The 15,617-nt window shown below is 44.4% G+C and overlaps 1 protein-coding gene across 6 annotated transcripts in view; it reads left to right on the top strand.

Annotated features, from left to right (window-relative positions):
• The window catches only part of RGL2 (ral guanine nucleotide dissociation stimulator like 2), a 106,264-nt gene that overhangs the window by 33,178 nt on the left and 57,469 nt on the right, over positions 1-15,617 (top strand). For 3 of the 6 annotated variants that reach the window (XM_073598213.1, XM_073598217.1, XM_073598216.1), the window contains one exon: positions 14,968-15,045. In XM_073598213.1, the coding sequence (XP_073454314.1) occupies positions 14,968-15,045 (78 nt within the window). Of the gene's footprint in view, positions 1-4,516; positions 4,670-9,310; positions 9,455-9,528; positions 9,756-14,967; positions 15,046-15,617 lie in introns of those variants that run through there. The other 3 variants (XM_073598219.1, XM_073598218.1, XM_073598215.1) reach the window with 3 other exon arrangements.

Genomic DNA, 15,617 nt, shown 5'->3' with positions numbered 1-15,617 from the left:
AAATTTACAAATGCAGCAATTTAGATCAGATGAAAGGTTTAGCACTGGGAAACACTTTTTGAAAGATAAAAAGTGCATTTCATATACAACTGTATGGATCAGACCAAAATGAGGGACAAATGAGGAGGAAAGAGGGACAGAGGGACATTGCTCCAAATCAGGGACAGTCCCTCGAAATCAGGGACAGTTGGGAACTATGCAGGTGTGTGCCTTTCCAAATCATGTCCAATCAACTGAATTTCCCACAGGTGGACTCCAATCAAGTTGTAGAAACATGTCAGGTATGATCAGTGGAAACAGGATGCAGCTCAATTCTGAGTGTCATGACAAAGGCTGTAAATACCGTATTTATCGGCTTATAACACACATTTTTTTCCCCTTAAAATCAAGGGAAAATCGTAGGTGCGTGTTATACACCGATCCCCTGCGGGAAGAGGAGGAGCGAGCGCCACTGAATTACATAGAGCCGCAATCTCCTGTGTACCCGGCGCTCTGTCACTCACAGCCACGCCTCCTGGCCCCGCATTGGGACACTGTTCTGTCTATCATATGAGCAGGGCCAGGAGGCGTGGCTGTGAGTGACGGAGCGCCCGGTACAAAGGAGATCGTGGCTCTGTGTAATTCAGCGGCGTCGCTCCTCCTCTTTCCTCGGAGACAGCGGGGATAATCCAACACTGGCGAGGCTGCAATGATGGGAAAGGTGAGGCTGCAGATGGGCACTGAGCAGGCTGCATTCATGGGCAAATTATAGGCTGCAGATGGGCACTGAGCAGGCTGCATTCATGGGCAATTTATAGGCTGCAGATGGGCACTGAGCAGGCTGCATTGTAGGTTAATTTATAGGCTGCAGATGGGCACTGAGCAGGGTGCATTGATGGGCAATTTAATGGCTGCAGATGGGCACTGAACAGGCTGCATTGTAGGTTAATGTATAGGCTGCAGATGGGCACTGAGCAGGGTGCATTGATGGGCAATTTAATGGCTGCAGGTGGGCACTGAGCAGGCTGCATTGTAGTTTAATTTATAGGCTGCAGATGGGCACTGAACAGGCTGCATTGATGGGAAATGTAATGGCTGCAGATGGGCACTGAGCAGGGTGCATTGATGGGCAATTTAATGGCTGCAGATGGACACTAAGCAGGGTGCATTGATGGGCAATTTAATGGCTGCAGATGGGCACTGAGCAGGGTGCATTGATGGGCAATTTAATGGCTGCAGATGGACACTAAGCAGGGTGCATTGATGGGCAATTTAATGGCTGCAGATGGACACTAAGCAGGGTGCATTGATGGGCAATTTAATGGCTGCAGATGGACACTAAGCAGGGTGCATTGATGGGCAATTTATAGGCTGCAGATGGGCACTGAGCAGGGTGCATTGATGGGCAATTTATAGGCTGCAGTTGGGCACTGAGCAGGGTGCATTGATGAGCTGTGACCCTTATTTTGCTTCAAAGTTCTTTATTTAAAATGTACGTTTTTTTCCCTTAAACTTCCCTCCTAAAATTGGGGTGCGTGTTATACACCGATAAATACGGTACTTATGTACATGGGATTTTATTGTTTTTTATTTTTCATAAATTTGCAAAGATTTCAAACAAACTTCTTTCACGTTGTCATTATCAGGGATTGTTTAATTTTGAGGGAAATAATGAATTGAATCCGTTTTTGAACAAGGCTGTAACATAACATAATGTGGAAAAAGTGAAGCGATGTGAGTACTTTCCGGATGTGCTGTAACGCAGTATTAAACCCAAAACCAAACATTTATTATATTGCAGCTTACCAACCCTTATGCCCCGTACACACGACTGGAAATGCCGCCAGCAAAACTCCGATGTGAGCTTTTGGTCGGAAATTGCGACCGTGTGTACGCTCCACTGGACTTTTGCTGGCGGAATTCCCACCAGCAAAAGATTGAGAGCAGGTTCTCTATTTTTAGGTCGGAAGAAGTTCCTATCCGAAAATGCGATCGTCTGTATGCAATTCGGACGCGCAAAAAAAACACGCATGCTCGGAAACAATTGGACGCAAGCTCGGAAGCATTGAACTTCATTTTCTCGGCTCGTCGTAGTGTTGTATGTCACTGCGTTCTTGGCGGTCGAAAGTTCAGAGAACTTCTGTGTGATCGTGTGTATGCAAGGCAAGCTTGAGCGGAATTCCGTCGGAAAAACCATCCAAGATTTTTCCAACGGAAATTCCACTTGTGTGTACGGGGCATTAGATGTCATGGCCGCTTTAGTTTTTTTTTTTGCCCCTTTCGCACAGGCGGTCCGATCTGGTCAGTTTTCCAGGCGGACCCAATCAGACCCTCCATTCACCCCTATGGAGCGGCGAATGACATGGCCGCTGACACCCGCCGCTATCTGATCCGATCCTGTCCGTGAAATCCAGATGGATGGAGACCCCATTTTCCATCTGTCTGAAGGATCGGATGAAAATGGACAGGCAGTCCATTTTTATTTTATTTATTTATTTATTTCAGGTACTTATATAGCGCCATCAATTTACGCAGCGCTTTACATATACATTGTACATTCACATCAGTCCCTGCCCTCAAGGAGCTTACAATCTAATGTCCCTAACTCACATTCATACATACTAGGGACAATTTAGACAGGATCCAATTAACCTACCAGCATGTCTTTGGAGTGTGGGAGGAAACCGCAGGCACAGGGAGAACATGCAAACTCCAGGCAGATGGTGTCGTGGTTGGGATTCAAACCAGCGACCCTTCTTACTGCTAGGCGAGAGTGCTAACCACTACACCACTGTGCATCTGATCTCCCCATAGAGAGCAGCGGGGCTCTGACAGGGAGACAGGGAGACAGACCTGTCATCCGCCTGCTCAGCGGGGATCAGTGGATCGATCCCCCTCCCCCGCTGAGCAAGCAGAATCCGGACAAGCCCGTGTGAAAGGACCCTTAGGCTCTTTCTTTCTTCTATTTTCATGTAGTGATCCAGCCAGCAAGTCTGATGTTTACCAGTGGCAGGGGTGCTTACCATGATCAGCTTTTATTTATTCGTGCAGAATATTTATCCCAAAAGGAAAAAACTGTTCCTGAGTGTCAGCTGGAGTTTGACTTCAGTTTAGTAGTGTATTGAAATCTGTTAGTACATTTAACATTACTGCGCCCCTTACTGACAATGCTGCTGTGCCTCCAGTTCTCACTTATCCAGAGTGGGGGGGGCACTCTAAGGCTCGATTCACATCTATGCATGTTGCTTTTGAGCATTTTTTGAGGTTTTTTTTTTTTGTGATGCTTGCCACGTTTTTGAGCAGCGTTTTTACAGCTTTTTTGCGGTGTTTTTGCAGCGTTTTGCGTTTTTTTTTTTTTTACAGTTTTTTTTTAGATGTATACAGTCTAAAAAAAAATAAAAAAAAAACGCCAAGAACGCTGCAAAAATGCTGCACTTGCGTTTTTGATGCTGGTCCATTGAATTCTATTACATGCAAAACGCTGCATTTTGCATGAAAAAAAGTCCCCGCCCCTTTCCAAAAACGCAGAGGCACAAAAATGCATTGATGTGAACATGTTCCATAGGAACCCATGTTAAAAAAATTTCCATGCATTTCTGCAAAATGCATCAAAAATGCATTAGTGTGAATAGAGCCTAAGGCTGGATTCACACCTATGCAGTTTTAGTGCTTTTTGCAGATTTGCACTACAGTCCATTTAGCATTGTTTCCTATGGGACACGTTCTGTAGTGCAAATCTGCAAAATGTAAAAAGCACTAAAAATGCATAGGTGTGAATCCAGCCTAAGGCTGAATTCACACCTATGCATGTTGCTTTTGAGCATTTTTGGAGGTTTTTTTTTCATGCTTGGCACGTTTTTGAGCAGCGTTTTTGTAGCGTTTTTGCGGCGTTTTTGCCGCGTTTTTGCCGCGATTTGCGTTTTTTTTTTTCATTTTTTTTTACAGTCTTAAAAAAAAATTACAAAAAAAAAAAAATAAAAAAAAAAACGGCAAAAACGCACCAAAAACGCACCAAAAACGCTGCAAAAACGGTGCACTTGCGTTTTTGATGCTTGTCCATTGAAATCCATTACATGCAAAACGCTGCTTTTTGCATGAAAAAAAGTCCCCGACCCTTTCCAAAAACGCAGAGATACAAAAAAGCATTGATGTGAACATGTTCCATAGGAACCCATGTTAAAAAATTCCCATGCATTTCTGCAAAATGCATCAAAAAACGCGCTAGTGTGAATGGAGCCTAAGTCCCAGTCCTCTTCTTAATACCACGAGGTGTGTTACTGGCCACATCTCCAGGTGAAAACAGAGGGGGAAAGAGCCTGAAAAAAAGAAAACAAATGCAGCCGCCACCTCTAATGATTGGTTAGCTGCAATTTAATACAATTTAATCCGGCCATACATTGTATGAAGTCCTGATGAACCGGCTGACATTTGCTTAAGGCTTGTTGACATTGGCAGCCTCCTGCGCCACCCCTCTGAAAAACGATTCCGTGTGCCATGGCTATAAATACACCTTCACTTGTAACTTCCTTCCAAGATCTTTATTGTTCGGCCTACCTGGGGCCGCAGAGCATTAATCACACACAGCTGACTCCATCCCCACCAATGAAGGTCTATCACCTGACCGACGGGCTTTCCAATCAGCTAATGAAGGCGTTAGGGTGGCCATACACAGACAGATCTTCTTAGAATGGTATGTAATCTCTAACACTGAGCTTCTCCTTTTTCTGGTCTGATCAATATACTATAGAAAGCGTCCCGTTATATCTGGTCAATAAGCACACACTAAGGCTTGATTCACACCTATAGCATTTTTAGTGCTTTTTGCATTTTGCAGATTTGCACTACAGTCCATTTATCATGGTTTCCTATGGAACACGATCTGTAGGGCAAATCTGCAAAATGCAAAAAGCACTAAAAATGCCCTAGGTGTGAATCCAGCCTTATACCTGTTGATCCTGCCAGGAATCCAGTGAGGGCTTACATTTGTGTGCACTCTGCAGTATTATCAGCTCTGCCCGGTTCACCTCTGTGGACTACAGAACACCACCTCCTTATGGAGAAAGGGGAAGGTATACAGAACACCACCTCCTTGTTTTGGACATGGGGAAAAGAGGAGGTGTTCTGTAGCTCTGTCCTAAGATAACAGACTGCCATCTCATCCCTTTAAACCTGAACACGTATTAATTACACAGGTTCTGTGGCTGATTAAAGTGGTAATTAAATTCACTTGGTGCCTTATCTGCATTAAATTAACCTCAGAACCTGTGTAATTCATATGTGTTCGGGTTTAAAGGGATGAGGTGGCATTCCTAGTGACTCCATAGATACAGTATGAAAAGTGTTGTCACCATAAAGTGGGAGGAGTTACTGACGGGATCACCAAGTGAAAATAGAAGAAAATGAAACCTGAATATTTAAACGCTAATGCACCCACTCCCATATACAAATGTAAACATATACACTATATTACCAAAAGTATTGGTACTCCTACCTTTACACACATGAACTTTAATGGCATCCCATTCTTAGTCCGTAGGGTTCAATATTGAGTTGGTCCACCCTTTGCAGCTATAACAGCTTCAACTCTTCTGGGAAGAGTCCTGACCTCAACCTGATAGAACACCTTTGGGATGAATTAGAGCAGAGACTGCGAGCCAGGCCTTCTCATCCAACATCAGTGCCTGACCTCACAAATGCTCTTCTGGAAGAATGGTCAAACATTCCCATAGACACACTCCTAAACCTTGTGGACGGCCTTCCCAGAGGAGTTGAAGCTGTTATGGCTGCAAAGGGTGGGCCAACTCAATATTGAACCCTATGGACTAAGAATGGGATGCCATTAAAGTTCATGTAAAGGTAGGTGTCCCAATACTTTTGGTAATATAATGTATGTGTCAGGGGCACCTATGTATGAAACCGTTGATTGCACTACGGATCTTACATTCTGCAGGCTGGAGTGAAAGCAATAATTCTAAGCCCGTTATTCACAGTTAACTCTAAACCAGGGGTCTCCAAACTTTCTAAACAAAGGGTCAGTTTACTGTCCTTCAGACTTTAGGGGGGCCAGACATTGGTGTGAATGGGAGGAATAGTGCCCCATCATTGGTGTCAGTGGGAGGAATAGTGCCCCATCATTGGTGTCAGTGGGAGGAATAGTGCCCCATCATTGGTGTCAGTGGGAGGAATAGTCCCCATCATTGGTGTCAGTGGGAAGAATAGTGCCCCATCATTGGTGTCAGTGGGAGGAATAGTCCCCATCATTGGTGTCAGTGGGAGGAATAGTCCCCATCATTGGTATCAGTGGGAGGAATAGTGCCCCATCATTGGTGTCAGTGGGAGGAATAGTGCCCCATCATTGGTGTCCCCGGGAAGAATAGTGCCCCATCATTGGTGTCCCCGGGAAGAATAGTGTCCCATCATTGGTGTCCCCGGGAAGAATAGTGTCCCATCATTGGTGTCCCCAGGAAGAATAGTGTCCCATCATTGGTGTCCCCGGGAAGAATAGTGTCCCATCATTGGTGTCCCCAGGAAGAATAGTGTCCCATCATTGGTGTCCCCGGGAAGAATAGTGTCCCATCATTGGTGTCAGCGGGGAGAATAGTGCCCCATCATTGGTGTCAGCGGGGAGAATAGTGCCCCATCATTGGTGTCAGCAGGAAGAATAGTGCCCCATCGTTGCCAGTGGGAGGAATAGTGTCTGATATCAGTGAAAGTAACAATGACCCAAGGCCCTGATTAAGGCAAGCAAAGGGCCACATCCGGCCCCCGGGCCGCAGTTTGGAGACCACTGCTTTAAACGAATGACCTGTAGGGACTTTTGAAACCCCACCTATGGAAATTTAGGGTACTGCGCTTTGTTGCGGTGTCAGCGGGTCTGTGCAATTTTAAGGCTTGATATGTTGGGTATCTATTTACTCAACACAGCCTCTTCTTTTATATCTTTTGGCAAAAACGTGTGTAATATATTGCAAATGTAACTTTAGTGTTTTTTTTTTTTAGTTGTTTTTACTGATATTATGTGCAGTGTTTGAATATCTGTTGTGCTAATATTGTGTGACATAAAAAAAATGACGCTACCACCATTTTATTCTCCAGGGTGTCTGCTTTTAGAAAATATATAATATTTTGTGGGTTTTGACTAATCTTCAGGCCTAAAATGATTTTTTAATTGCCTCAAAAGGGTTAGGGGCTCGTAAGCTGCAATATATTATATTTTTGTTCTTGGTTTTATATACACTTTAAGGGCCCATTTACATTTGTGTTGGGGGTAGGGCATGCACTAACTTGCGGAAATGCATGTTACATGCGTTGCTCTACTTTTTTTTTTTTTTTTTTTTTTAAATGCCACCACAACACATTGGAGAGAAGTGTATGGGGGGGGGGGGGGGGTGGAAAGATGATCACCCCAGTTCCCAGGCCGGTATTTCCATGAGCCTTTGTCCTGTGGGTTATGCAGACTCAGTGATCCTTCAGCACCTTTAGGCCAGGTTCACACTACCCTGTTTCCCCCAAAATAAGACCTAGCATGATTGTCAGTGATGGCTGCAATATAAGCCCTACCCCCCAAATAAGCCCTACCCTGAAAATAAGACCTACAAGGACTTTAATTAGGGTTTATTTGGGGGGTAGGGCTTATATTGCATCCATCACTGACAATCACGCTAGGTCTTATTTTCAGGGAAACAGGGTAGTGTGAATTGGTTGTGGGATCCCCGCATCCAATTCGCAATAGCAGGAGATTGTGACCAACTCTTTATGGAGCCAGTTCACATATCTCCGCTGCGGCTCCGGTACGAATTTGCACAGGAGCCATGTGCGTCTTTTGGTCCCTTTCAGGTCCCAATTCAGGCTGAAATCGGACCTGAAATGGTGAACTGGGGCGCACCGGATCCCTGCTGCGAGCCGCATGCAGCTTAAATGTGAACCCGGCCTGAAACAAAATTCATGAACCACTTACCTGCCACCATAATGCCCTGTACACACGGTCGGATTTTCCGATGAAAAAAGTGCGATCGGATTGTGTTGTCTGAAATTCCGACCGTGTGTGGGCTCCATCGGACTTTTTCCGTCGGAATTTCCGACACACAAAGTTTGAGAGCAGGCTATAAAATTTTCCGACAACAAAATCCGATCGTTTAAATTCCGATCGTGTGTAGGCAAATCCGACGCACAAAGTGCCACGCATGCTCAGAATAAATTAAGAGACGAAAGCTATTGGCTACTGCCCCGTTTATAGTCCTGACGTACGTGTTTTACGTCACCGCGTTCAGAACGATCGGATTTTCCGACAACTTTGTGCGACCGTGTGTATGCAAGACAAGTTTGGCCCAAAATCCAATGGATTTTGTTGTCGGAATGTCCGATCAATGTCCGATCGTGTGTACGGGGCATAAGTCTTTAAACAGGGAAATAGTGGACGCTTATTTCTGCAGCACCATTTATAAACACTGCTGCAGAAATGTTTCTCCGGGCAACCAGTGCTACCAAAAAAGTGTCAAGTGTCCGATCTGTCCGCCGCAATGATGCAGTAAAAAAAAAAAAAAATAATAATAAAAATACCAAAAATATATCCCCTATTTTGTAATATTTGCACAAACAATCAATATATGCTTCTTTTTTTATTTTTTATACTTTTTTATTTTTTTTTATCAAAAATATGTAGAATGCATGTTGGGCTAAACTGATGAAGAAATTCATTTTTTTACATTTTTTTTTTTTTTTGGATATTTATTATAACAAAACGTAAAAAATATTGTGTTTTTTTTTTTTTTTTTCAAAATTGTCGCTTTTTTATTTTTGTTTATAGGGCAAAAAATAAAAACGAAAGGTAATAAAATACCACCAAAAAAAAGCTCTATTTGCTGGGGGGGGAGGACATCAATTTTGTTTGGGTACAGCATCGCATGACCGCGCGATTGTCAGTTAAAGCGACGCAGTGCCGTATCGCAAAAAATGGCCTGGTCATTAAATGGGTAAATCCTTCTGGGGCTGAAGTAGTTAAGTGATTAAATAATTTGTGATTGGCTGTTCTTATCTACTCACCCGCTATGACTAAGCACCTCCTCTCTGCTCCTTTTTTCTGCCATACTAAATAAGCCCTAATAAATGACCCCCAAACTCCTTTTATTGATTTCCCTTACAGTCAGGGCTGCGTACCCCATTTTATTATATATTTTTTACAGCAACTGCCCAAATTTTTTTTTTTTTTTTTTGCGGGCAACTCCCACTTTTAATGGACTCCCGACTTGTCATTTCCAGGAATCTGTAGCGCTTCTAAACGGCGCCTGTCAGGGGCCACACCTCGAAAAAGTGTAAACACACGGGTGACGCGAATATTTCACCGGCGGAGAGAGGCATTGCCGGGGTCAGCCGGGGCGCACAGTTTAGCGGTCGTGGCCTCATGCATACATTATGTGTGGATAGGTATTCATTGCAGGAACCGGTTTGGCAGGGTGTGCGGCTGTTCCCGCAGAACGTATGTATAAGATGCGTGCGAACATGTGTATGTCTCCGGAAATAGAGACGCCCAGAAATAAGCGGCTAATCTACCTGATTTTTCCCCGCCTTAAAGGTTTAACCCTTCCATGTCTGCTTCCTTCTCCATTGCACACCTTTTGCAGCTCCTGTATCCCGTCCTCTCTGTATCCCGCCCACCGCTTCTCCCACCCTTATCTCTATCTGGTGCCCCTTCTATGAATGTTGCCTTGAACTTCTGCCTGTCAAGGGGGGACCAGCAAGTCACCTCCAAAACGAAGTGGTATTTTCTACCCAGCAAGGTAAGTCGCCTGACACCTCTGCGTTGCCTTTTTCTAGCTGGTTGGTGGCTCTGCAGATGTTTGCCAGCTGCAGTTCCAAGGGGAACCCATGGATGGAGAGGTGTAGGTGGCCAAGGGTTGCTTCTGTGTGAGAGCGGGTACTGACTATGGGCACGCTCCCATGAGAGGTCTACGGATGCCCAGGGTGACTCCGGGTTCCTCGTAAGTGGTGGTCCCTTTAAGAATAATGACTTTGCTTTTAATTTAGATGCTGGTACTTTCATGGATCAGAGTAACGACGTGTCGCTTCCACATATGTTTGCAGATTATTACCTGACAGTTTGGATTCTGCTACTTACTTGACCCCCCCCCCCCCCCCAGGCCAATTCTGACATATCTGTCATACATGCAAAAATCTGTATTTTTTAAATTTTTTTTTTGCTAGAAAATTACTTATAACCCACAAACATTATATATTTTTTTTTTCAGCAGAGACCCTAGAGAATAAAATGGCGGTCGTTGCAATATTTTATGTCACACTGTATTTGCACAGTGGTCTTTCAAACGCAATTTTTTTGGGGAAAAAAATACACTTTAATGAATAAACAAAACAATAATAATAAAAAAAAACACTAAAGTTAGCCCCTTGTTTTTGTAGAATGTGAAAGATGACGTTACGCAGAGTAAATAGAAACTTAAAGAGGGAGTCCACCTAAACCGCCTAAAAAAAAAAAAAATATTAAAAGCCAGCAGCTACAAATACTGCAGCTGCTGACTTTTAATAAATGGCCACTTACCTGTCCCAGGGTCCAGCGATGTCGGCAGCCGACGCCGATAACCCGCTCAGTTCTCGGCAGCTGCCGCCACCATCCTAGGTGAGGGAATCAGGAAGTGAAGCGTGGCGGCTTCACTTCTAGGTTCCCTACTGCGCATGCGCGAGTCGCGCTGCGCATCGTAACTGGTCCCCGCTATCTCCTGGGAGCAGTGTGTTTCCCAGGAGACAGCGCGGAGGGACAGGAAGAGGCATAGACTCCCGTGGGAATCTATGCCGGAAGTGGGTGCAAATACCTGTCTTAGACAGATATCTGCACCCCCCTCCCCCACTGAAAGGTGCCAAATGTGACACCGGAGGGGGGGAGGGTTCCGAAAAGCGGAAGTTACATTTTTGTGTGAAACTCCGCTTTAACATGGGATGCTTTAAAATTGCACATGCTCCTGGAATGGCGAAACAAACTACGGTACTTGGAAATCTCCATAGGCGACATTTTAAACAATTTTTACAGGTTACCTGTTTAGAGTAGCAGAGGAGGTCTAGTGCTAGAATTATTGATCTCGCTCTAACGATTGCGGCGATACCTCACATGTGTGGTTTGAACACCGTTCACATATGCGTATGCGACTTGCGTATGCGTTCGCTTCTGCATACGAGCACGGAGAGATGGGGAGCTTTGTTTATTTATTTATTTTTTCTTATTTATTTTACTTTTTTTATTTTTACACTGTTCCTTTGTAAACATGTAAACATCCCTTATAATAGAAATAAGCATGACAGGTCCTCGGTCCTCCAAGGGCATAGAGCCTAGTGGGGGGCTATCTTGCCCTTCCTCAACTTCCTGCCTAGCCATGGACAGCATCGGATCAGTTCCAGGCTTACTGCCGGATCAGGTAACCTCGGAAACGACCGGGAAGCGGTGGGAGTGGCACCTCTCCTGTCGCCTCTAATGCCGCGTACACACGAGCGGACTTTACGGCAGACTTTGCCCGGCGGACTGGATTTCCTCGGACAATTCGATCGCGTGTGGGCTCCAGCGGACTTTGTTTTCTCAAAAGTTAGACGGACTTAGATTTGAAACATGTTTCAAATCTATCGGACGGACTCGAGTCCGGTCGAAAAATGCGCTCGTCTGTATGCTAGTTCGACGGACATAAAGCCACGCTAGGGCAGCTATTGGCTACTGGCTATCAACTTCCTTGTTTTAGTCCGGTCGTACGTCATCGCGTACGAATTCGACGGACTTTGGTGGATTGTGTGTAGGCAAGTCCGTTCATTCAGAAAGTCTGCCGGGCAAAGTCTGCCGTAAAGTCCGCTCGTGTGTACGCGGCATAAAAGTGATCCCGTGGTGAATCCGCTGCTGGGATTACTTTTATCCGATGCCCAATCTCCCACAGAATAACAAGATATTGATGTTTTGGCTGCTGCCATAACGACAGTATTTAACGTCCAAGTCATGATGTACAGTGCCTTGAAAAAGTATTCATACCCCTTGAAATTGTCCACATTTTGTCATGTGACAACCAAAAACGTAAATGTATTTTATTGGGATTTTAGGTGATAGACCAACACAAAGTGGCACATAATTGTGAAGTGGAAGGAAAATGATAAATGGTTTTCAAATTTTTTTTTCTTTACAAATAAATATGTGAAAAGTGTGGCGTGCATTTGTATTAAGCCCCTTTTTACTCTGATACCCCCTAACTAAAATCTAGTGGAACCAATTGCCTTTAGAAGTCGCCTAATTAGTAAATAGAGTCCACCTGTGTGCAATTTAATCTCAGTATAAATACAGCTGTTCTGTGAAGCTCTCAGAGGTTTGTTGGAGTCGGTTCACACTGAGGCAGCACGACTTCCAGCGCGACTGCCTCAGATGACTTGCAAAACGACTCCTATATAGAAGTCTATGCAAGTCGCCTCAAGTCGTCCCAAAGTAGTACAGGAACCTTTTTCTAAGTGCGTCGCTCCGATTAGAACGATTCCATTGTACAGAACGGGACGCTACTTGTCAGACGGCTAAGTCGCCTGACAAGTCGTCCTATTGTGAACCGACCCTTAGAGAACCTTAGTGAACAAACAGCATAATGAAGGCCACACCAGACAGGTCAGGGATAAAGTTGTGGAGAAGTTTAAAGCAGGGTTAGGTTATAAAAAAAATATCCCAAGGTTTGAACATCTCACGGAGCACTGCTCAATCCATCATCTGAAAATGGAAAGAGTATGGTACAACTGCAAACCTACCAAGACATGGCCGTCCACCTAAACTGACCAGCCGGGCAAGGAGAGCATTCATCAGAGAAGCAGCCAAGAGGTCCATGGTAACTCTGGAGGAGCTGCAGAGATCCCCAGCTCAGGTGGGAGAATCTGTCCGCAGGACAACTATCATGCCGCGTACACACGATCGGACATTCCGACAACAAAATCCATGGATTTTTTTCGACGGATGTTGGCTCAAACTTGTCTTGCATACACATGGTCACACAAAGTCTGTCGGAAATTGCGAACGTCAAGAACGCGGTGACGTACGACGAGCCAAGAAAAATGAAGTTTATTAGCCAGTGCGGCTCTTCTGCTTGATTCCGAGCATGCGTGGAACTTTGTGCGTCGGAATTGTGTACACACAATCGGAATTTACAACAACAGATTTTGTTGTCAGAAAATTTGAGATCCAGATCTCAAATTTTGTGTGACGGAAATTCCGATGGAAAATGTCCAATGGAGCCTACACACGGTCGGAATTTCTGACAAAAAGCTCAAATTGAATATTTTTCCGTCGGAAAGTCCGACCGTGTGTACGGGGCATAAGTCGTGCACTCCACAAATCTGCCCTTTATGGAAGAGTGGCAAGAAGAAAGCCATTGTTGAAAGAAAGTCATAAGAAGTCCCATTTGCAGTTTGCGAGAAGCCATGTGGGGGACACAACAAACATGTGGAAGAAGGTGCTCTGGTCAGATGAGACCAAAATTTAACTTTTTGGCCTAAAAGCAAAACGCTGTGTGTGGCAGAAAACGAACTCTGCACATCACTCCAAACACACCATCCCCACTGTGAAACATGGTGGTGGCAGCATCATGTTGTGGGTATGGTTTTTCTTCAGCAGGAACAGAGAAGCTGGTCAGAGTTGATGGGAAGATGGATGGAGCCAAATACAGGGCAATCTTAGAAGAAAACCTGTTATGCCGCGTACACACGATTAGACTATCCGACGGGAAATGTTGGATGTGAGCTTGGTAGCAGAAAGTCCAACCATGTGTATGCTCCATCGAACATTTGTTGAGAAAGAAAAGGAGAAAAAAAAGAATTCATCAAGGAGGAACATTTGTTGTCGGAATTTCCGCCAACAAATGTTGGCTAGCAGGTTCTCAAATTTTCCGCCAACAAAACTTTGCTGTCGGACTTGCCGATCGTGTGTACACAAGTCCATAGCACAAAAGTTCATGCATGCTTGGAATCAAGCAGAACTGGCTCTTGAACTTCCTTTTTATTGGCTCGTCGTACGTCTTGTACGTCACGTTTGAAATTGTTGGCCAACATTTGTGTGACCGTGTGTATGCAAGACAAGTTGGAGCCAACAACCTTCAAACAAAATTCCACGGTTTTGTTGTCGGAATGTCCGATCGCGTGTACGGGGCATTAGAGTCTGCAAAAGACTTGAGACTGGGGCGGAGGTTCACCCTCCAGCAGGATAACGACCCTAACCATACAGCCAGAGCTACAATGGAATGGTTTAGATCAGTGATGGCGAACCTTGGCACCCCAGATGTTTTGGAACTACATTTCCCATGATGCTCAACTACACTGCAGAGTGCGTGAGCATCATGGGAAATGTAGTTCCAAAATATCTGGGGTGCCCAGGTTCGCCATCACTGGTTTAGATCAAAGCATATTCATGTGTTAGAATGTCACAGTCCAGACCTAAATCCAATTGAGAATCTGTGGCAAGACTTGAAAATTTCTGTTCACAGACGCTCTCCATCCAATCTGACAGAGCTTGAGCTATTTTGCAAAGAAGAATGGGCAAAAATGTCCCTCTCTAGATGTGCAAAGCTGGTAGAGACATCCCCAAAAAGACCTGCAGTAAAAGGGGGTTCTACAAAGTATTGACTCGGGGGGGCTGAATACAAATGCACCCCACACTTTTCACATATTTATTTGTAAAAAAAATTTGAAAACCATTTATCATTTTCCTTCCACTTCACAGTTATGTGCCACTTTGTGTTGGTCTATCACATAAAATCCCAATAAAATACATTTTACGTTTTTGGTTGTAAAATGACAAAATGTTGAAAACTTCGAGGGGTGTGAATACTTTTTCAAGGCACTGTATTTATTGCGCTTGTGGTGCCTCGAATACGTTGTTTTTGCAACTTTGTTTGTTCTATTTGTTTGTTTGCCTGAGCAGCTGTGTAAATGCAAATTGTTTAGTTGCGAGGACTCAATGTGTGTTTTTTGTTGTTGCAGGCCTTGCAGTATGAGGGAGAGGAAGAGCAGGAAGGGGTTATATACAGCGTGTATTTACGCAGTACAAGCACACAACAGGTAAGGCGAGCCGTGCTTCTAATAATAACCATTGCTTTACATAGGATCAATTACCAATGTCATCGGCCTGCGTTGATCTGTGTTGTGCCATGGACTAGTTAAGGGGTTACCAGAGAAAATCTCAGAGTACTCCAAGCAAATGGCTAATAAATGCAGTAAAACCTTGGATTGTGAGCATAATTCGTTCCAGAAGCATACTTGTAATCCAAAGCACTCGTATATCAAAGCGAATTTCCCCATAAGAAATAATGAAAACGCAAATGATTCGTTCCACAACCATTTATTCATAGGTCCTTCAGTTTATAGTCCATATAAAAAGATTATAGCAATGTGATTGGTTGTGTAACCATAAAATGTCCATCCACACATGGAAGCCTCCACAAGGGGATTAGAAGCAAAATCCATCAGGAGCTCCAGAGTATAAAAGAATAGAGACGCCTCTACACACGGTCAGACTTTGATCAGACATTCCGATAACAAAAATCCATCGGATTTTTTTTCTGACGGATGTTGGCTCAAACTTGTCTTTGCATACACACGGTCGCACAAATCCGATCGCTCTGAACGCGGTG

This window comes from Aquarana catesbeiana, linkage group LG09, assembly GCF_042186555.1.
Source record: "Aquarana catesbeiana isolate 2022-GZ linkage group LG09, ASM4218655v1, whole genome shotgun sequence".
In the NCBI taxonomy this organism is placed as follows: Eukaryota; Metazoa; Chordata; class Amphibia; order Anura; family Ranidae; genus Aquarana; species Aquarana catesbeiana.
The sequence above is the reverse complement of the archived record's forward strand: the minus strand, read 5'-3'. Positions and strand labels throughout refer to the sequence as shown.